The 22,361-nt window shown below is 49.9% G+C and overlaps 1 protein-coding gene across 3 annotated transcripts in view; it reads right to left on the reverse strand.

The window, feature by feature from the left end:
* Positions 1-336: 336 nt before the first annotated feature.
* PLXNA4 (plexin A4) overlaps positions 337-22,361 on the reverse strand; it is a 446,024-nt gene continuing 423,999 nt past the window's right edge. For all 3 annotated transcript variants that reach the window (XM_005550800.5, XM_074036650.1, XM_065542564.1), the window contains 6 exons: positions 22,228-22,327; positions 20,817-21,007; positions 19,412-19,581; positions 14,704-14,916; positions 6,924-7,074; positions 337-4,521 (listed from right to left, as the gene is read on the reverse strand). In XM_005550800.5, the coding sequence (XP_005550857.2) occupies positions 4,426-4,521; positions 6,924-7,074; positions 14,704-14,916; positions 19,412-19,581; positions 20,817-21,007; positions 22,228-22,327 (921 nt within the window). In that variant the 3' untranslated portion in view covers positions 337-4,425. The remainder of the gene's footprint in view (positions 4,522-6,923; positions 7,075-14,703; positions 14,917-19,411; positions 19,582-20,816; positions 21,008-22,227; positions 22,328-22,361) is intronic.

Below are 22,361 nucleotides of genomic sequence, written 5' to 3' on the forward strand. Positions count from 1 at the left end.
GCAGCTTTGGGTGGGGTGGGAAGGGGCTGGGGCAGTCACAGACGGCTGGGCTGAGAGGTCTGAGCAGCTCCTGTACTAAGTGGATAAATGGCCCTGGGACAGAGGCTATGCGTGTAGGAGAGACAGGGTGGAATGGGGAGGGACAGAGAGGATGCTCGTGGCAGGAGGAGCACAGGCAGAAGCCAGACATGCAACGGGAGACACGGGTACCAGGGACCTGGTTGCGTGGGGGAGGAGGAGATGCTGGGCCAGTACATTAACCTTCACTCCTGGTGGGCGCAGGTAGCTGGGCCTGAGGGGACCAGGTCAGAGACCTTTCCTGTGGGTAACTCCTGCTTCTTTTTTTTTTTTTTTTTTTTTTGAGACGGAGTCTCGCTCTGTAGCCCAGGCTGGAGTGCAGTGGCCGGATCTCAGCTCACTGCAAGCTCCGCCTCCCGGGTTCATGCCATTCTCCGGCCTCAGCCTCCCGAGTAGCTGGGACTACAGGCGCCCGCCACCTCACCCGGCTAGTTTTTTGTATTTCTTAGTAGAGACGGGGTTTCACCGTGTTAGCCAGGATGGTCTCGATCTCCTGACCTCGTGATCCACCCGTCTCGGCCTCCCAAAGTGCTGGGATTACAGGCTTGAGCCACCGCGCCCGGCCTTGGGAACAGTCCTGGACAGTCTGCCTCAAACTTGGATTTATTTAAAATGACTTCTCTTTCACCCGTAGCTCCTTGCAAGCACCCAAGCTCACTTACCAGGCTGTGGGTGCACAAGGGGGCGGCTCTAGGGGCTGACTTTGGGTGCGGGGGTCATGCTGCCATTGGAACGTACCTTGGCCTGTGGGACACTTGGGTTATCCTCTGTCCCCAAATTTAAAACCATATTGAAAGAAGGCAAGAAAATATTTTCCTGAGGAAGTAACTGGCACGATGGCCGCCTTCACTTAGTGGCACTATTATTTGCAGCTACCAAGAACTGTCAGGCTCTCTCCTTATGGGGAAGGACAAAGAATGGGCAAAAGCTACATCTGGGGGACTCGTGCCCAGGAGAAATGACCAGCCTACAGCTCTCTGTCTTCCTCTACTTGTTCCTTAAAATTTAGGACCCCACAAAGCCCCCTCCTTCCCTGCTACCTTAAGCCCTTCTCTCTTCAACATGCAAAATCCCCACCTAAACTTTGTCAGTGATTTTGATGACTCAGTCTGGTACCTTTTTCCCTGGAAGGGTACAGGGGGTGAGGTGGAGGGAAAGGTGAGGGAGATGGCCTTTTCTCGCCTTCTCTCTGCCCAAGACTCAACAAATTAACTGCCTAGAGGGAGGCTGTGAGGGGGCCTCCATTCCACAGGACCAAGTTGGCCCAATTCCTTTCTCTGGGAGCCTGCAAGCCACCTGGGCAGCCCCTGGATATTTGCTCTGCCATGCGGGGGAGGAAGATCCCTGGGGGAGTTTGGAAAATAGGTTGGGGTGGGGGATGGGGGGGGCAAGGACAGCTTTTTGACAATGTTGCCTGTCTGCTTTTAAACATATCACATGTGCACAAGAATCCAAATGGAAGAAATGGAAAACAAACAGCAAAAGAAAACATAACATTTTTATAAGCAAGATGGGCTGTGGCTCTGGATACCTGGCTCGGATTTCTCAGTCCCCAAGCAGGCCACGGGGACTGCAGCAAACAGAGCCACAGAAACAACCCACCCACCAATTAAAGTCAAACCGGCCCCAAACCCCTCCCCAGGAGAAATGGGGACAGCCAGAAAACTTGTCTGTCCTTGTCTCCTCTTTCTTCCTAACCTTTCTATTTCTCTGAGGTGTTTGAAGGTTTTCTTATAACAAAAACATGGAAAAAAATAAAGTCCTGTACCGTGAAAGTAACAATAACAATAATCATCCGGTAAAAAATAAAAGCTTCAGCAGAACTGTTATGAGTGTCTTTTTTTTTTTCTGCTTGTTCAATTTTTTTCTCAACTGTGCAAAAAAAAAAAAAAATCAAAACACACTCACTCATACACACGTTCACACACGCAGCTTCCATCCAGCAAATCTGTGTTAAATATGTTCGTGTCTCTTTCCTCCCCAACCCTTCATATGTGCAAAAATATTTTAGTGACCGAGGTACTTCCTCAGACCGTCTTCCACATGCACCCTTTCTGGCCTTCCAGGTCCCGTAACTTCTTGGGAGGGAATAAAATGATCAAGGATAGAAAAATCCAAGCTTCTCCACCTGGTACTGCACTTGCCAAAACCTTTGGTTATTTTTTCTTCCTCTTCCAATGCATTGTTTCCCATTTTCCTCTTCCCGTTAGGTTGCTCGTGTCTTTTCCACCATCTGTCCTTTGCGATGTCACATGATGCCCTGTGCCAAGGTCCAGGCCTCGGCAGGTGACCACCCTGATTTCCTATGGACAAGTGACCTCTCCTTCCACCCGCCAGTTCTCAGCATAGAAAGCAAGGGTTGAAATGTCCTGAAGCTGCAGGATGAATGGATGAGCAAGGGGAAAGAGAAGGGGAACACCGAAAATCCTCCTACAAAGGACAAGGAATCCTTTTGCGCTTTCTGCCTACACCTGGGGCAGACACACACACGCATGCACATGCGCTCACACACATGTGCACATATTCATATCCAAAGGGGCAAGTGTTCGTAAAAGTACTGGATGCTCCATGGACTTTGCTGGAGATGGTGTGGTTTCTTCCCCAAGTGGGGCTCATTCTGAGAGGGTGACAAGGAATGATGTCTGATGTTTGGGGAGTGAAGGCAAGACTGTGAATCCTTCTCCTTAACCTCACCTAAGATGATGTTTCTCCTTGTCTCCCATAGTGGTGAACAACTCCAGAGCAGAGGTGCCAACAGAGACTCCTGCTTAGGGTGGGAGACCGGACCAGACAGCACCTAAGGTCTCCTTAGGATGAAAGGTTCCTAAAACCCTCCATTAGACCATTTCTCCCCATATCCTCTAGCTTACCTAGTATCCATTTCTAGGCACACATTTGCCCACCTGGCTAAAATCGTGCACGATTTTAGATGTAAGAACAGATGGGGAGATGGATGCCAAGGCCGAGGTCATTTGTATGTCCCTCTTCTCAATTCCAGCCAGGCCCATCAGCTCAATTCTTTGTCCCTCCCAGACCTGACAAGCTGGAGGCTGAGGTTGGCTGGCATTTTGGGTGGTCTCTGTGAGGCTGTGCTTAAGTCTGTTTCTTTCAAGGATGACTGCTGAAGAGATGAGGAAGGAGAATGATGAAAGAGACAGCTGAGATGTTGATGAAATCATTCCCAAAGAGGTCTGGACAGCCCAGTGACAAAGTCATCTGCATAGCAATGGCACCAGATTCTGCAGAGGGAACAGGGACTAGGCTGTTAGCCCCAGCCGTCTATGGAGTTCTCAGGAAGGATGGTGGGGATGGAGCCATGGAGATGGCTGGAGGTAGAATCTCCTAGATGCACTCTGCATTTCACGTTGACCCTTGATGAAGGGTGACAAAGGAGGGTGGAGATAGATGCTTTCTCTTGACAGCACTCAGGGCTCTGGTAATGGACTAGACCTATGATTATGATCGTGACACATTTGAATTTGGGGGTAAATGGAAAACAACAAATTCTGCTTCCAGGGTAGATGCAACTCTCCTTTTCTCCCCCACTGTGTTACATTTCTGCTGCTAGGATTCAGATGAAAAGGTTAGGAGCATCTCCATGGTGGAATGTAACTGCTATTCTTTCTCCTGCCTGGCTTTCTACTGGCGAGGGAGCAGGCGGGGCAGGCAGGTCCCTCTAGAGACCTGGAAGAGGACAGGAAGCCTCTGGACGCCATCCCAGCGGGGGAGAGGGAGCCTCAAGGAGCACCTCCCAGCTGCTCACACATGTCCTGCTCCAGCTACATGCAGGAGGTGTGGCTTTTCTCCTCACAGCTGCAAAGCGATCAGACCACTGGCTGAACCACTGGAGATGGGACTGTGGGAACGGAGAGCCAGGCGATGTCTTCCCAGTGAAGATAACACTGAACTACTTCCTTGCCTCTTCTCTAGGCCAAGGCTCAGATCGAAGCGGCGGCTGCCAAAGTGGAAGGCGAAGTAGCAGCACAGATACGTCCGCTGTCCTTGGCTCCTCATCCTGCTGCTGACATGCACAGGGTCAGGAGCAGCTGGGGGAGAGAGGCCCCTCTGACATCTTCTGGTCAGTTCCCTTGCCATGGGCCTGGCCATTCTTGGACTTACTGAGGGTCAGTGGCTTGGTCCAATTGTGTTGGCAGAGCAACTGGAAGAGAAGAGATCCAGGAAGGAGGGAGAAACAGAAAGAGGCAGAAAGAGAGAGCGAGAAAGAAACAGCGCTGCTCAGGGGATGCTGCTGATGCCAGTCGGAACTTGCACTTGGTAAAGATGATAATCTAGACTGAGGCACGGCTTGGTGTGTCCCCCTCCAGGGCGGCCCTGGAAGGACGGTTCTCAGCTGTCTAAGCTCATGAGGGTTATGACTTGTTCTAGTTTGTAGGCCAGTTTCTGCTTCCCACACTGGTCGTCGTGGTCCAGAGGTCCAAGGATCTGCGGAAGGGCCAAGAACGGGGAGGTTACTTGTTCGTCTGTATAGGTCTGTGTTCTCAGGAGGCACAAAGATGGTGTGGATGTGGTCAGAAGCCCAGGAAGCCACAGGCACGTGCAGGGGCACACTGGACACTGCTGGGTAGGAGGAGGCCCGGGCAGCATGGGTGGGAAGGTGTGGCAGGCACAGCGTGTGGGCATCAGCATGGCAGTGCGCACAGGATGCCGGCACACATGGTCATGTCTGAATGACTGTGCATTCTACTGGCTACAAAAGCTGGTAGACAGAGGGCAGAAACTCTGCTGAAGATGCCTGTGCCGAGTTGCTGCTGTTACCTGCAGGTTAGACAGCAGCTAGTTCCATATCCCATGGAGATGTGTAGTGCTCAGCATGGAGCCGGAATGTGATTTCATGGATGTTAAGACATCCCACCCTTCCTCCCACAGAAATAAAAATCCTCCCCATCAGCTCCCTGGGGCCCCAGACTCTACATTTAGAAAGTCATTTGTTTTCACTTTGCCTGTTAAAAAACAAATATCACTAGAAGAGTAAGACTACAAGCTTTCCTGGCCATTAACACCTAATGGATAATGTCTACCAAAGCCTTTTCTGAGGGCAGGCAGTTAGCAGAGGACAATGACAGCCAACAATTGTGGCCCATAATGAAAAATGTGTTAGAATTTTACTCAGACTCAGGAGATGAGGGATTGAGTAAAGGCTCTGCCAGTTTCTAGCTGGGTGATCTGAGGCCAAACAGGTAACCTATCTGAACACTCAACGTCCTCAACTGTTAATGTAGGAATGACTAATCCACCTCCAGGGGACAGGATGTCAGATAATATCTGTGAGCACCCTCAACACAAGGCCTGCCCTGCCAGAGGCACTAGACAATTGGGTGGAACCTACTGATGTTGCTGTTTGAGGGGGCAGGGATAAGAAGGGAGGGTAAGGGGATGAGAAGGAGGCTGAAGGCTCAAGGGAGGCACCCAGGGCTTTGGATTTCATGACCCAGTTAATGTTTCTTTAATTGGGGAGGCAAGATAGAGCTGGCCAAAAACTCATTTGTACACACCATCATTTCATAAAGATGGGTTATTTAAATACCAAGGTAGACAGTTGTACTTGCAGACTAACAGAATCCTTTCTGAGATGAGACAGTTGGAAGCTTACACTGGTGCACACTACAGCATCCTTATTACGTTGCATTGCCACAGACAGGGGAAAACTCTGTCCCAGACCAGTACTCAGCTGCAGACTGCCATCAGGGTCCCTCCCCTAACGGAGCCAGCACTGGCTTTCCCATGACTTAAGGGCTACGGAATTAGGCTGTTCATGGCCTGCAGGACTCCAGGCCCTGGGCCTGCTGGGTCTGCTTCTTTAACCAGGGGTTCCTGGACTCTCCCTTAAGTAATGAGGATGGGAGGAGAGAGAGAACTCAGGGCACGAGCTTCAGCTTCTCTTACTACCCTCCACTCAGAGAAGGTGGCTATGCTGCTGCTCAGATGCAGGGAATTTGGATTCCAAGGATGGCCAGGCCCAGGGCAAGAGAGCTGACTAGAAGCCCAGGAAGACAGGCCTCCTCTTACCCAGCAGTGCTGTGTATGCCCCTGAACGTGCCTGTGTCTTCCTGGGCTGCTCCCTTCCTGGGCTTCCTGGGCTGACAAGAAGATGTCTGAGGGTCCTCTCTCTCCAAGCTGCTCCTGACCCCATGCATAGCCAAGAAAACTCCCATAGCACCATGGCACTGGCCAGAAAGAAGGCCTTGTCTATAGTGGCAATGACCCCAGGTGGGATTTTCCAGTGAGGGAACACAACAATGAAAAACACATTATATTTCTCCTGTTCTATTCTATTCTATTCTATTCTATTCTATTCTATTCTATTCTATTCTATTCTATTCTATTCTATTCTATTTCTATTCTATTCTATTCTATTCCATCCTGTTCTCTTCTATTCCATTCTGTTTTGACTCACTTCTGTTTCATTTCTAGTCTATTGTGTTCCTATTCGAGTCTGCACCATATCATACCATACCATGCCATTCCATATAGCCTGCCCATAGGAGTGGGGAGGTGCCTGTTTAAAGAGAGTTAGATCACAGAGAAATGTGGAAAACATAAAAAAGAAGAAATACTGGAGAGAAAATAAGAATTAAAAAAGACAATATAAAAGAAATAGGTACTTATTTATATATCTAAGAAGCACAGGGATGAATGCAGAATTTATGGGTTGGAGGGTTTCTAGCATTCCAGCCTTTGGAATACAGCCCCAAGTCCTCAGTGGTGGTTCCCCCAGCAGAGGTGGAGGTGTCTGTGGCGATGTTCTCTTACATGGAGGCACGCAGGGTTGTCTTCATTCTCTGCCCCCTTCCATCCCAATGGGCCTGGAGCAGGGCAAAGCTTACCTCTTCGCTGTATTTGCCCACATAGGAGAAGATCTCTGAGAGTGCACTCATGGTGTTGAACTCATTCATGTGCATCCGGGACTGCTCAGCCAGGTATGCGTTCATGTCTTGGTCGCTGATGGCTGGCATCTTCCCTATGTCAGAGTAATACCTGCGGAGGGATGGAAGTAGGGAGAAGCTGGAGTCATGCATTCGGAGTAGAGGAGAGATGGATGCTCCCAGCACCGTGTCTGGGGCCATGAGCTCAGCGTGCACTCCAGGTAGTGGGTACCTGCACTGTGACCACCTGGGGACCACTGTGGTCTCTCTCTCATCTGGGTTGCTGGGTCCAAACCAGGAAGAGCCCTCTACAGCTCTGGATGCATGAGGCATAGAGGGAAGGGATTTGGGGAGTGGCCAAGACATTGTCTAAGGGCAGACAGGAGAGGAACCAAGAGCCAGAGGGGCCCAACCTCAGGCATGCTCTTTGCTCTCAGCTACCACACAGAGAGGTCTAGGCTGTCTTGAGTTTCTCTAACACCCCTTCCACAGATGCAAGGGATCTCCTCCAGCAGGGCCCGAAGGCTCTTCCAAGCGGTTGCTCTTCTCTGATGTCCTCCGCTCTCGGGGGGCTCAATGGGAGGAGGCAGCGCTGAGGCTGCTAGGGGAGAGACTGGCAGAAGGCAATCAGTCACTGTCACTTGCAGCTGTGCACTGCTGTCAACTGGTTAATTAGATGCCAGCATTTACATTTTTAATTTCTGCAATTTGACATTTTATGCACCAAACCCCAACTCCCCCGCCAGAGGGGAGTTGTGCAGTTTCTTAATGAGGAACTGAAAGGCCTCAGTGCCCCCAAAGACAGCCACTTCTCACCCTCTCCTATGCACTTTTGGGCTTGTGGACTGCATAAAAGAGAAGAGGTAACTACAATGACGGGGGGCATCATAAACCTCAAAGCCCTGTGGTGGCCCGGCTCAGCCTAGCCCAATCCAGCCCATGCCAAGTTCCTGTGGCTGCCATGCTGTAGAAAGTAAACCTAAAACCTAGGATCAGAGGGGATGGGGGAGGACAGTCTCCAGGGCAGGGATTAGGGTGCATCAAGCAAGGCACCTAGGCACCAAGTTTAAGGAAAGACACTCACCCTCAGGGTTGCACAAGCAGTGGCGACAGTGGCAGACCCTGGGAGTTCTCAGAACTCGAATCTTGGTCAGAGGCTCTGGGACAGTCTCCCCCTGAACCCCAGCCCTATCCTTCACTTCTCCAACCCGGACCCCATCAGGCTTGTGCTGTTTCCCTGACCTCCAACTGTTCCCATCAGTGCCCAGGAGGTGGGTGAAGACTGGCAGAGATGGTTTTCCTGTACTGTCCCAGTCATCAGCTCAAGGGCCTGCAATGGAATGACAGCTCAATTTGCCCCACAGCATCCCTGGGCTAGTGAGGGCTGGAATGGCTTCCCTGCTCTGAGTGGTACTGGGATTGCAGATCTGTTGTTCTGTCTGAAAAATGGGGAGGCAGAGGGAAGATGACAGCTGTGCTCCCTGGCAAGGGAAGGGGCTGGTCAGAAGGGACTGCCCTGGCCACATACCGGACATTTTGCCAACTGCTTTGTTGCACTGGCAGCATTTTGGCTGGGCAGGAGCCTAAGACAGGCAACAAGGCCAAGGGTGTAATAACATGGCCTTTCTCAGAGCAGCCTGGCTACTCAGACAGGCTGCCCTGCCCCCATCTCATTTGGATTTCCATCCTTCACATCTTCTTCCATTCCCCGCCCCTCTTCCACCTTCAGAACCCCCAAGGCCCAGTACCCCTTCCTGTTTCATTTATGCTTTCTTTGCTCCAACCCCAGAAGAGCCTGTTCTCTTCAAGGCCTATCACCTGCCACAAAACACATCCTCAGGTACCTTAGGACACAGGGCTCTGAGTAATTTAATGACATTCCAGGTGTACAATTACAGCGAGACTCGATTCACTGTCACCATTTCTGGAATGCAATAAATGCCAATGTTCCATTTTACAGTGGGAGACCAGAGATTTCAGTAGTAGCTCCCAACCTTGCCATTCCCAAGGAGATTTGCGTCACTGTCCCCTTAGGGATCCCATGTCTGCCAAGCAAGATATGTTTGTCAAGTAAAGGGCTATCTTCACAGGCTGTATTGGTAAAAAGTGTGAACAAATAACCTCACTCACTTTTGGTACCATGGCCAGCAGCCAGCCATGCAACTCTGGTAACTCAGCTGAGTTCCAAGCTTCCACCAGACAGGTATACTCTGTCACCTGTACACAATCAGAGCCTCTGACCAGGTGAAAAACCCAGGTTCCCGTGGAAAGGACATAACTGTCACCAAAAGCAAAGACTCCTGTTATTTCTCTCACCAGCTGCGGAACCTATCACAGTAGGCAGGCGGCTCTGTCAGGCTTTTTGCAAACAGTGCCAGGGACCTTCTTGCTGCCTTTATAGTCCCTGAGGTGTAAGGAATCCTAGGTTAGGAGCCACCGTGTCTGCAGTGAAGGGACCATCGCTAGGGGAAACAACAGAAGCCCAGCGCTCTGTGCCTTCACAGCGGCTTGCCTCATGGCAGCGCACTAAAAGCCCTATCCATTTCCCCAAAGAGAATATCTAGAAGTATATATATGTGTGTGAGACAGACAGAGAGAGCTGCTGGGGTGGAGGGCAGGGAGTTGAGAGTAGGATAGGACAGGGCTGGGGCCCTGACCATCTCATCTAGAGTTACTGGGTGACGTGCCTCTCCTGAATATGTCATCCTCTCTGCGAGGTCAGGTCCTTGCCGGGCAGCTCCTGTCTCTTTCCTGTCGCCTTTGCACTGGAGAGGCTGGATCAAACCAGGGCATGTCTGTGGCCACACACTAGTGACAGGTGGGCCAACTGCGTGACCTCATCTTCAGCAAGTTCTAAATCAGCTGAGCTGAGTGGCCACTGACAGCCCAATGTCTGTGGGTGTGGGGCTTAAGTCTTGCTGACAGTCTACCCTGTTTTTTATCCCAAGCCTGCCTGCTGCTAAGTGGTCCCCTCTTCTCTGCAGGGCTTTGCCAATGCTGTCTTGACCCCTCCTGCTCCCCCACTCCCACTCCCTAGCAAGCACCTTGTGCCTGATGCCAACTCATATGGTACTACCTCTGCCGGGTGAACCTTGCTTCCTTCTCGCTCCTGTTGTGCTGGCCCCTGTGCTGGGCTCCTCCACTGGGAAGCCTTATTGATTGGGAAGAACATAATTAAGCCCTGTTAAGGAACTTTAAACAAGCATTCTCATCTGCTGGCTGTGCATTGAGGAAGGGAAAAGGGAGCCTGGAACCCTGTGCTTGAACTTGCTCCTGTGGGCGTTCTGCCTGCAGGTGAGCCCATCTCCAGGAAGTCCTTCAGGACCCCTCCGAGCTGCCCCAAGCCTGACCTGCTAAGAAGGAGCTGGTCCCACCACTGGCCTTCCCTAGTTCTCTTTGCTGACCTGCTCACAGCAGGGAGGAGGCCAGCACCCCTGAGGTCCGGACATCAGGCCTCTGGGAGAGGCCATAAAGATCAACACCCCACAGAGCTGCATCCTCCACTGTTGGCTGCAGGGTCCTAGGGTCCTAGTCTGTGGATTTCTATGGGGTAGTGGGATGCCAGCAGAAATCCTGGGCCCAGAGAGTGACCGTGAGTATCTAATATCTGCCTTTAGGATAGGTCTGTAGTGATTGGGAAGATGGTCTCCAGTGCCCTAAACTCTTTGGAAAGAACACAGTGTTGGCATCCCTCCACACACCTTGAGGATGAAGATGCAGGAGTGAAAGATATTTCCAGCCTGATGCTCTGATATCCCCAATATGTACCTTTCAAGAACCCGCACAAAAGTCTTTTCCTCTGTGAATCACGGGAGGGTCTCTCTGGGCCCAGCAGAAAGAGGCCCCACACCCTGAGTTACCCACTATGATGCTCGTGGGGTCTGCTGAGCATCTGTCTGTGTGGCCTCCCCAACCACAGGAACTGCAAAGAAAGGGTCAAGTTCAATGCATTTCAAGTACCCAACTCACTCATGATGGATACCATTAATGTTTGACCCATGAATTAATGAATATGTTAATGAAATGTCTATATCTCACCTCTAGTATTGCTCCCAGGGCGAGCTGTCACCATTTTATGTATTTGACTGGATGGTTTCCATAGGAGGCATATTTAAATATTTAAAATTCTTAACCTTTTTCGTGCCGTGACACACATGATAGATGACATTCAAATGTGTGGCACACTCTAATCCAAACCCCAGTGGCCTGCTGCGACTCCATTATACTTACTTCTTAAAAGCTGACTGATGGCAAGTGAGTGAGGCCAATGTTGCTGCAAGAATGACCTTTCAACTCTTCCAAGTTAAAATCGGAGAAAATCACTACTAAAGTGTGCAATGTATTGCTACTGGTAATGACACAAAAACTACAACTGATCACAACACACCATTTCATGGTGATGACACTGTTGGGTTTCATCTGTAAGATGAGGGTAGCAGTTAACTGCTAATTGGAAACCAAGAGACTCTTCTCCCTTTTTCCAGATTTGGCCACAGCGAAATTAAAATTCTTATATGAGGGGAGTGAATACTGGGAATCCACAGTGGGTCTACAAACCACCATTATTACAAGATACTTGGAGGCAGGAATGGGAGGGGAGGATGGGTGGGGAGATGGTGGGAGGGAAGACAGGTAGAAGGATGGGTGGGAGGAGAGATGGGAGAAGAGATGGAAAAATAGATGGCAGGACAGGAGCGAGAATAGGTGGGAGGATGGATGGGAGGACACACAGGAGGATGGGTCAGAGGATGGGCAAGAGAATGAGTGACAGGAGAGAAGGGAGGGCAAGTGGGAGGATGGATGGGAGGACAGGCAGGAGGATGGGTCAGAGGATGGGTAAGAGAATGAGTGAGAGGAGAGAAGGGAGGGCAGGTGGGAGGATGGATGGGAGGACAGACAGGAGGATGGGTCAGAAGATGGGTAAGAGAATGAGTGAGAGGAGAGAAGGGAGGGCAGGTGGGAGGATGGATGGGAGGACAGACAGGAGGATGGGTTAGAGGATGGGTAACAGAATGAGTGAGAGAAGGGAGGGCAGATGGGAGCATGGTGGGAGGATGGTGAGAGGATGGGTGGGAGGATGGGCTCAAAGATGGGTGAGAGGACAGGTGGGAAGACTGGCGGGAGACTAGATGGAAGGATGAGTCGGGGATGGGTGGGAGGACAGATGAAAAGATGAGTGAGAGGCTAGATAAAGAATTTCTAGAAGACTCAACATACTGGCAGAATCATCTATGCTGTTCAACCAAGAGTTATTGAGGCTTCCTGAATTTATATGCTTCCCTTTTTCACCTGCTCTGAAGAGAGGACAAGGCAGGGTAAGCCTTATTTTTCAGTTGTGATGGTACAGAAAGCCTTCCCCAAATACATGCAGGGCACACTCCACAGCAGTGAGCCTCTAAGTTCGAGTCCTGGGAGGACTGTCTCCATTTGACCAACAGCAGGCAAGCAGATTCAGAAGTGAACAAGCTGTGGCCAGGTCACTCTACCATCATCCTCAACTGCAGGCTGTCAATGTCCTTGGAATGGGGAAGTGGGAGATTAGGTGTGCTGTGGTACCAAGTGAGGTCTGCCCTGCCAGACTTTACTTTCCCCTCGAGGGAGCCAGACAAGCTCGGAGGATACGTCCTCTGGGAATGGGAGTGGACTTGTCCCTCCATCACTGAGTGAAGAAGCCCTCTGGGCTTGACTTCAGCCCTGTCCGTGCTGTTTTCTTGATCTGTCTGTCTTTGTACCCTAGTCCCGGAAAGGAGAAAAGATTTGGGGCCTCAAGTAAGTGAATGACTTTCTTCAGAGTGTCAGTGGTTGCTAAGAAACGAGTGGGATAAGAAATGGAAACCATCAAATCACTCCTAAAAATAACCCAATGGACTGAGTTTACTTGTGACCTGCAGCAGCTGCATGGCACAAATCTCATTGAGCACCAAGCAGAAAGGAGACTACTTCCTTGGCCCATGCATGCATGAGCTTCAGCTCTGACTACGCAGCCTGTTTCTGGGAAGTGTCCTTTATGCAGACACTTCACAAATGTTCCCAGCCCTTCACAACCCTGGTTCCCCCATCCCCGCCTGGGGCACTATCACAATGACACTGTAGCACAGGGATGACCAACAGCCCACTGCTGCCTCTTTCCCCTCTCCCTGCTAAAGAATTGGCTGCCCACACGGGAGGGGCTGGAGGGCCCGGTCCTGGCAGCTCTATTGTTGGAAGAGTGAGCCACTGTCTATGTAGCAGGAGGTAAGAACATGTCTAGATGACTCAGACATAATCAGACACTAGGACAAAAGAGTTAGTTTCCTTTTGGACAGCCGAGGTGGCATGTCCACCACCTGCCTCAGTAGGAAAGGAGGAGAGGGTATCACAGGGCAGAGGGAACAGGGAAAAACAAAATCAAACTCTTTCAGTGACACTAATGCACTGAGGTGGCCAGGACTCTACTCCCTCTTAGTTATTTCCTTTTTATAAGGGAAGGCAATTTTCAAGTATAAAGACAGAGGCTGTCTCTATCATAGGCAAAATGATAAAGTACATTTTGTCACCAAGTCAAGCACACCTTCTGAACTCTTTTACTCTTCAAAAAGGCACCAAATCTGAGCTTCCCTCTAGGTTTCTTATATTTAAGCTACTTGGAATAAAGAGAAAGTCTAAATGCAGGACTGCCATGTAGGGTTGTGCAGGTTACTCACTGCACAAAGATACTTGGACAAGAGGACGAGCTGGGGCTGACAAAGCCCAACACTCAGCAAACACACTCGGTGTGGGGCTACCTCATTCTGTACGAAGGGGTATCTTTCTTAAACCATACAGAGGCACCATATGGGTTGGCAGAGGTCCTGTCTGAAAGTAATGCAAAGAGGTAGGAAGGTTATTTGGGAGTCAGCTAAGAGGTTTGGGATCTAGTTTCATCTTGGTCCCTTAAATCACCTTGGGCAGATTACTTAGCCATTCCACATGTATATTTCTTCACCTTCATGGCATAAAAGGAGCTTACAGTTCCTGTCCTCTCCCTAGTACAGGGCTGCTGTGATGAATAAATAAAGCTTCAGCTGGTTGCTTAGTTCAGGTGCTTGGCGTATGGAGCTGATGCAGCTCAGACAAACCATTAACCTTCTTTACCATGAGTCAGCGCCACCCTAGGAGGAGCCCAGCCCTGCAGCTCACAGGAGGACCTTCAGCCACGAGAGCTCTGCAGGACACTGGGATTTGATCACAACACTGCAAGACCCAGGGCATTAAGAGCTCACGTGAGAGGCAAGGGGCTGAGAGAGTGAGAAGCTGTTCAGACAGTGACAAAAACATCCCCACGGAATGCTGGGAACTGCCAGCCAGACGGGAGCAGATGGGTAGAGGCCTCCAGCCTTTTCTGCTGCAATGATGTAGTCTGGCCCCTTGAAGTCTTATGATGACAGTTTTTATTTATTTTTTGGGGGGTGGGAGGTGAAGATTAGAGCTAGGAGCACATCTCCTCTCTGGGCCTAGAAGGCATTTCAGCCACTAGGCTCCAGGGTCTGTTATCCAGGGAAGCCGAGCTATCATAGCAACCTCTGGCCAAGTTTTCCTATTCTGGTTTCAGGGGACAGGAGCACTGGGACGTGGGTGTGTGGGTGTTGCAGTGGCAGGATCAGGCTTTGTGAATGACTCATCTGGAAGCACAGCTGGTTTTGGACGGGGAGGGGACTTTTTGTGGAGGAAGCTGCTGGCTCCAGCAAGGGGCCCTGACTTGGCTCCGTGGCCCAGCACTCACCTCTCCACCCAGTTCTTGTAGCTGGGGATGTCCTTGGCATACAGCAGCTTGTTGGAGGGTGAGTCCTTGCCCAGCCGGTGCTCTGACGTGGAGCAAGAGTCCATGAAGGTCTGAGCCACCACAGAGAGGCAGGCGTCTGTGATGCTGTTTTTATGGATGTCAAACACAAACTGCGGGTTCTTGATCATGTTGACCCAAAACCGCAGGGGCAGGCTGCGTGGAAGGAAGAGGCAGACAGTCAGGGGAGACGGCGCAGTGGGGCTGCGGCGTGGGTAGGAGGGGTCTCTGGAGAAGGAGAGAAGCCTGGGGAACTAATAGAACTTAAGAGCCTTCTCTATGCTGGGGACGGGATGTGCCCAGGAAGGGAGGTAAGGCAGGTCTGCAGGGCCCCAATTTACCTTCCAGGAAACTGAGAACTGCCAAGGCTGAATAATTCATCCAGAGATATAATCTTGGTAGGTACTTGAGAGGACTTGATACCCAGCCTTGGTGGCAGGGCTCATCATCTTCCCTTTGGCCTAAAAGGCAGCTTTGATGTGTGCTATAAAGTGGAATTTCTAACTCTGTCTGTCTGCTCCTAAGCCTGATACAAGAGTATCCAGTTGGCAAACTTTAAGGAATTGCTTGGAATCTAGGCTTCGTATCTGACGCTCTGCCATCTACTGTATGACTTGGCAGAAGTCACACCCTTCCTCCCTGCCTGGGCCTCTCAGCCTACTCCTACTGGGGCTGAGAAGTACAGTGTAGCTGACTGATTTTTCATTTCTAAGCTGGCAGGCTTGAAAACACACATTCACCCACCTCATGGGCCCCATCGTATTCCCTCTTTCCCCTCCCTGCTTCTTCTGGTTGGCACCTCCTGCCCACCAGGAACTGTGCTTGCAATTGGGGATACAGTGATGAATGAGACACATCCTCTGCCCTCAAGAAGCCTGCATTGTGATAGGTTCATGGAAAGGCAGACATGAAACCGACTACATGCCGGGAGGACTGTTGGTGCTAGGACCAGAGATGTGTAGGGTCCAACATGGGACCAAGGGAATCATCAAGTCTACCCAGAGGGCAGTGTCCAGAATGCCTTCATAAAGGGGGCACTTGATGGTGGGAGTTTTAAAACTTGTGTAAGTCTTTCTTTCTTTCCTTCCTTCCCTTTCTTCCCTTCTCTTGCCCTGCCCTGCTCCGCCTTGCCTTGCCTTGTCTTCTCTTTCTCTTTCTTTCTCTCTCTCTCTTTCTTTCTTTTGATGGAGTTTTGCTCATCAGGCTGGAGTGCAGTAGGGCAATCTCAGCTCACTGCAACCTCAGTCTCCTGGGTTCAAGTGATTCTTGAATCCTCAGTCTCCCGGGTTCAGAAGTGATTCTTCTGCCTCAGCCTCCTGAGTAGCTGGGACTACAATCACCCATCACCACACTCGGCTAATTTTTATATTTTTAGTATGATGGGGTTTCATCATGTTGGCCAGGCTGAACTTAAACTCCTGATCTCAGTTGATCTGCCCACCTCGGCATCCCAAAGTGTTGGGATTACAAGGCGTGAGCCACCGTGCCAGGCCTATGTGTTTCTTAGCAGGGTGAGGCCTGGAGGAATGGGGTGGAGGATGGGTTGCACACAGGAAATCTGCATCAACAAAGACAAAGAGGGAAAAGTGTGCCCTGCAGTCTGCTATTGTTAACCTGTTGCTTAAAATGTCCCAATCCTGGGACACTGGGAGAAACTGCCGTCTGCCCCTTTTGGCTGTAGCCATCCCTGTGGGCTCTAATCCTATGGCTTCCAAACAGCCTGCTGGGACGCAGGTGGGAAAGAGGACTAGGCACCATGCAAGGGATTGCTTACTTCCTTCCCTCTGCTCCCACCTCTGCCTCCTGCCATTTCCCCTGATGTTTTATTGTTGTTTTGGTTGTTGTTCTCACTGATGGTAATAGTTAGAATGTTAATTATGTGCTTGGCTTGCTTCTTAGAACTTAAACTCTTTGAATTACATCATTTCAATAGAACCAGTACAATATTTCTATACTTGTTCTATCTCCCAGCAGCCAGCAGGTACAAATAACAAATGCTATTAATACAGGAAAACCTAATGTTCAAGACTGCCAATCAGTCGACAAGGATCTATTAAGTTCCTACAAAGTGTGCAGGGCGGGACTCAGGCAGGCAGCATTGAGGTCTGACAATGTTTGGCGGTGTTTCCTTCATCCCTGGAAATCCCTAATAGGAAATAATGGGATGGTGTCCAGAAAAACTCAGAGAGCCACAACACCCAGGTGAAAGCAGGGGTCACTCCAGCTGCCCAGGCTTCCTGACAGCTGGGGTCAGAGCCCTGAATGGAGGACTCACGACTTCTCAGCTAATGAAGTCTCTGTTCATATCTTCCTGTTGTTCCAGAAGTTGCACCCAGGAATAGGGACTCTGAGAGTCCACATTTGCCCTGCTGGTTTTTTCTCCCCTATGCTCCCTGGTCCTCAAGCCAGTTTTGCTGACAGGTACAGCAAACAGGGAAGCCATAGCACTCACCCAAGGCTCCCGCCTAATGAAATATTAGCATATTATTAACATTAGTGGTGGCACTAATCTCTGGTTGATTGCAGCCACTCAGGCTAAATGAGCAGGAGGTTTATTTAAAAGAGAAGAGGTAGGGAACTGTGGAAGAAGAGGGTGGGGAGAGGGTGGGTTACACCTTGGGCCAGGAATAAAAAAATAATCACTTTTCAATCAGAGACAATTAACTCCAAGTCAATATGCAGATCTTAAAATTCCCAGACTTACTGTGTCTTGCTCAGCATAGCAACATATCAAGTCAGGGTTGGGGGAAAGTGTCCTTTGATGGGAGAACTTGAGCCTAGCAGGACTGTCTACTTCCTGGGGTTTCCTTTGCTCAGACCTGAGTACTTGGAAGAGCTGGGATCCAAGGATTTGGCTCTACTCCAAGGACATTATGGCACCCCTGGAGGTGTCCTCACCCCAGCAGGAGGGACGGGGTGAAAACAAATGGTTTGGATATCATTGTAGGTGATATTCCTGCAATGTGCTACTAAAAGCAGGTAGAAATGTTTAGAAATACCCAACTTTCTCCAGCTAGGACCAAGAGAAGTTCTGGGCAGAGCATTTTTTTTTTTAATCTTCTGAAGGCTGCTAACATTCAGTGGAGGCAGTAAGTAGGAAGACTCACTGACAGAAGCAGATTGGTAGGCTGGGGACATGCCCCACCAAACAGCTCCCAGTAGTCATGCCAAGAAGTCTAGAAGTCTAGGAGAGTTAAACGCATCTTACCTAGAGGCAGGTCCTGGGAGATATTAGACCCAGCACAGCTTTCAAAGGAGGAAATCGCATCACCCAGTTTTGCTACACTGAGTGAGCAATCTAGATTTTTGAGTCTTATTTGAGAAAGTTTGGAAGAACCCCAGCATGAAGGTCTTCTCTCACTAGGAGTTAATGTGGGAGCAAACCCCACACTTCAGTTCTGTGGTCTCAACCTTGGTTCCTGCCTGGTTTTTCATATTCAGCAGGGATAGTCTCTTCTCCCGGTGAAGAAGATGAGGAGCCAGAGCATACTACATTTAACACAGTTTTGGTACCAAAGTCTGACTTCTGCCTTCATCTGTGCATTGCTTTGGGGCCTGGGGCTAGGTGCCAGGGTGCTTGGCTGAGCTCTAATGCCTTGCCCATCCTAGCAGTTGTCAGTGCTGGGCAACAGGCCCACACTGCCTCAGAAGAATGATCTGGGGAAGAAGAGCCTGGGACAGGCACCATGGAAAAGCTGCAGGGAGGCTGTTCTGGAACTGATGGGACAAAGGATAAGCCAGCTTTGCCTCAGGTAGAGCTCTCAACCAGAGACCACCTTGGCCCTGCATCTCATCAATAATTACTGAGACCCAGCTTTACGCAAGGTTCCATACTAAGTGCTGAATACTGATGTGAGCTCTTGAAATTTCAACCTCAAATACAAATTACTCACAAGTGAAAGGAAGGATGCTCCATGCTAAAAGGACAGAGGGGATCATAGGGGAGAACACCTAGAGTGTCAGTTAGTACTTGGAGAATCCTGTTGTCTCAAAGGAAGACATAGTGGTTAAGGGCAGGTCTCTTCACCACACAGAACTTGGAAAAGGAGGTAATGGGAAGAGAGCAACTGCTTGAACAGAATACGAATGCCCTTTGTTCACCTGGTTGTTTCCTAGGTGTGTTTCAAAACTGCTTGCAAGTTACTGTTAGATGTTGCCCTTCTAAGATCCGGTTGCACATGACACATTCTCCATCTTCCATAGCATTTGTCCCACACTACCTTGCCTCTCACCCTCATCTGTCAGTTCTTTGAGGGCAGGGGCCATGTCTGATTAGCTCATGATCCTCAGTGTCTAGCATAATCACAGGCACCCAGGAGGTACTTGGATGGGAGAGTGTCCTGGCCGTGACATTTGGCATATTATTTCTTGCTTCTTCACCTGGTTCAATAAATGTTTGTTAACTGACTAAGTGATAGGAAAGAAAGATGCACAGACAGATTTTACTAGAGGGAAGTGAAAGAGGGAATGAGCACAAAAATCTAGGAAGAGTGGATGGGGAGGACCAGAGAATGTGCCTGCTCAGAGTCCCTGCTGATGAAAACAGACTCTGGCCAGCCCTTCTCCTGGAGGCCCAGAGTCCCATCACCATTGACTCAAGGCTGGGTGGGCTCAGGGCTCCCGATGTACCCCCTGCCCTCCCTTCACTCACCAATTGCTCTTCCAGGTATGGCGGACGTGTGGGTCATGAATGCCATGCTTATCAGCCTGCTCATCCAGGAAGTCAAACATGTACTTGATGGCCAGGGGCAGGGCAGAGCCACGGTGTGCCGTGCTGAAGATGGTCTCAAAGAGGTCATCCACAAACTTCTGCAGTGTGCCCTGGAGAGGTGGGATATGTCCAGACACAGCTCAACTCACGTAGTTCTGAGGATGGCTTTTAAAACCTGCCTCACAGACCTAGGCAGGGGAGGATGGTATACAGTCCACCCCGCTTGGGTGAAATTGGGTAAGTCCATGTAAATCATTTTTCCCATTTCGTCTGTCTCTAACAGCTTTAAATTTCCCCTGCACAAGGAAAAGAGATATAACACTGATGACTGGACCTACGTAAGGCTTCCTCTGCCAACAACACGGTTTGGTTGAACACCCTCTGGCGGTGTTATTTTAGCACTTTTCACAAATGCTAATGAACACTCACTTGGTTAGAGCAGACAAACACAATCTGCTGGTTTTGTTTGGGCATTACTCACACTGGCTAATGAACAGTGACTCACTTGGCTCTGCAGAGAGCAGAGCTGAGCCCAGTCTCAGGAGTGAAAGACTAGCACTGCAGGTAAGCAATGTTCCCAGAACCAGGATTACAAATGGTGCCTGGGGTCAGGCACGGTGGCTCACACTTGTAATCCCAGGTTTTGGGAGTCAGAGGCAGGCGGATCATTTGAGGCCAGGAGTTTAAGACCAGCCTGGCCAACATGGTGAAACCCCATCTCTACTAAAAATACAAAAAAAAAAAAAAAAATTAGCCAGGTGTGGTGGTGCATCCCTGTAGTTTCCGCTACTTGGGAGGCCGAGGCAGGAGGATTGCTTGAACCTGGGAGGAGGAGGTTGCAGTGAGCAGAGATTGCACCACTGCAGTCCAGCCTGGGTGACAGAACAAGACTCTGTCTCAAAAACAAAAAAAAAGAAAAAAGAAAAAAAAAAAAAAAGAAAAAAAGAAATGGTGCCTGAGAAGTCACTGATGGAGCCCTGACTTCCCCCACTTGAGATTGTAGAGGATACCCCAGAGAGGAAACCATTCTTTTATAAGGCATGGCAGAAGAATGTGAAAAGAGGCAGTCAGAGTCTCAGCATTTCAGAAGGGCATGGAGAAGGGATAGAAACAAATCTTCAGATTGCATGCCAACACCAATGTATTGGTGGGGTTTGCCTGGAGCGCTGGATTGAGAAGGATTCTGAGGTTTGGTACAGGGGCTGATCAGCAGTGCCTCCTGGGGTGGATAAGAGTGGGCACCAGCACAAATGCTGGGTACTGGCTACTCTGGCATTTCTGTGGGCTGACGAAGTCCCTCTTCATAGCCTCTGGGCTCCCTGCACCCAGTTCTCAAGTCTGATACCTTAGTGGCCAGGAGTCGGGTCAGGTAGATTTCGGACACCATCTTGCTCCCCCGGTCCCCCTCTTTCTGGTCTCCATGCTCATGGTTCTTCACTAGATGCCACATCTTGACTCCACTCTCCAGGTCAGGAGTGATCATAGGTGTCCGTGAGCGGAGGCTGTCAGGGCTGCCCGTGTACCGGATCATGTTTTCTGCCGAGGCAAGGATCACCCCCAAATGTATGTGAGGCCACAAGGCCTTAGCCCATCACCTTACCATGCATCCCTCACTCTGGCGGAAGCCAACGACTGTCTGATCATTCCTGCCGTTGGCCGGTGCTGTCACCTTGCCTTGGTTTGGTGCATTCCCTGAAACTGGGATGCTTTTCTCACCACCTCCAGGAAACTATCTGTGGCTAATTCTACCCACTCAGATCTCCCCCTCCTTCCTGTACTCTGCATCGTGTCAACCCTTAATTATTCAATTTGTAAAAAATATAAGCCTGTACTTTTTTAACGCTTTTCCTTGTTAGAGTTCTCAAGTCATGTCTCAGGATGAGTTCTGTGCAGCCAATTAAGTACACACTTAAGAGCAGGTAGCCTGTCTCCCTTAATAACCGCTGATCGGATGAGTAATCGCCTGGTAACCTGCTCACCTTCGTCTGTCCTCCCCTCTGGTCTGTGCCAAATTATTCCTGTTTATTTGCTGAAACTCCTGCCAGTGTTTGTGAAGTGTTGTGAAATGAGTACTGAGCAGGAAAATGAAATGGCGGTCCTACTGTGTGCAGGAACTATTCTCTGTATTCATCTATTTATTATCTAGAATGACCCTGTTCGGTCAGTAGATTTTTCAATCTCTTCTTTTGGTAAATAAATAAATAACCAAGGCTCATAGTGGTCAGATGACTAGCCCCAAAGCACACAGATAGGGCAGAACAGGGCTCCTTCTGGCTTCTATCCCACCTCCAGCACCCTCTCCCCACCACTGCAGAGCCTTGCACCTGGTCCATACCTGCACTCCACTGCAAAATAACAGTGGCTCTTACAAATCATTTAGCCTCTGTGCACCTGAGTTATAATGTACTAATCTGCATAATAGGGGGAAATAATAATTATTTAATTCACTAGATTGTTATGAACATGATGTGAGATAATAGCTATCACACAAGGAAAGGCATCTTACAGCCTGGAAGACATTCCATGAAAGTTGGCTTTACTCTTTTGCTCATGGATGAAGGTCTCACTTATGCATCAGAGTGACGGACTGAAACCAGGGGCCTCTTCCCCCACCTGGCTCTCTTCCCTGATGGTCAGCCTTTCTGATGCCCCAGCTCCCCTTCTCCAAGAGTCTCCTGCCTTCTGGCTATGCTGTTGTCATGACAACAGCTGCTCAGGACACCCGGGCCTCCCCAGGACACTCGGTGGGATCTTACCATATTTACTCGCTGAGGTCCTGGAGACGGTGGAGTTGTTCACTGCATTATAGGCTGTCACCTGCTTGGACACTAATGCCACCACGGAACCATCTGGCACCTACAGGAAAAAAGCTTCTCAGGGCCTGGGCACA

The sequence above is a fragment of the Macaca fascicularis genome, chromosome 3, assembly GCF_037993035.2.
Source record: "Macaca fascicularis isolate 582-1 chromosome 3, T2T-MFA8v1.1".
NCBI classification, from domain to species: Eukaryota; Metazoa; Chordata; class Mammalia; order Primates; family Cercopithecidae; genus Macaca; species Macaca fascicularis.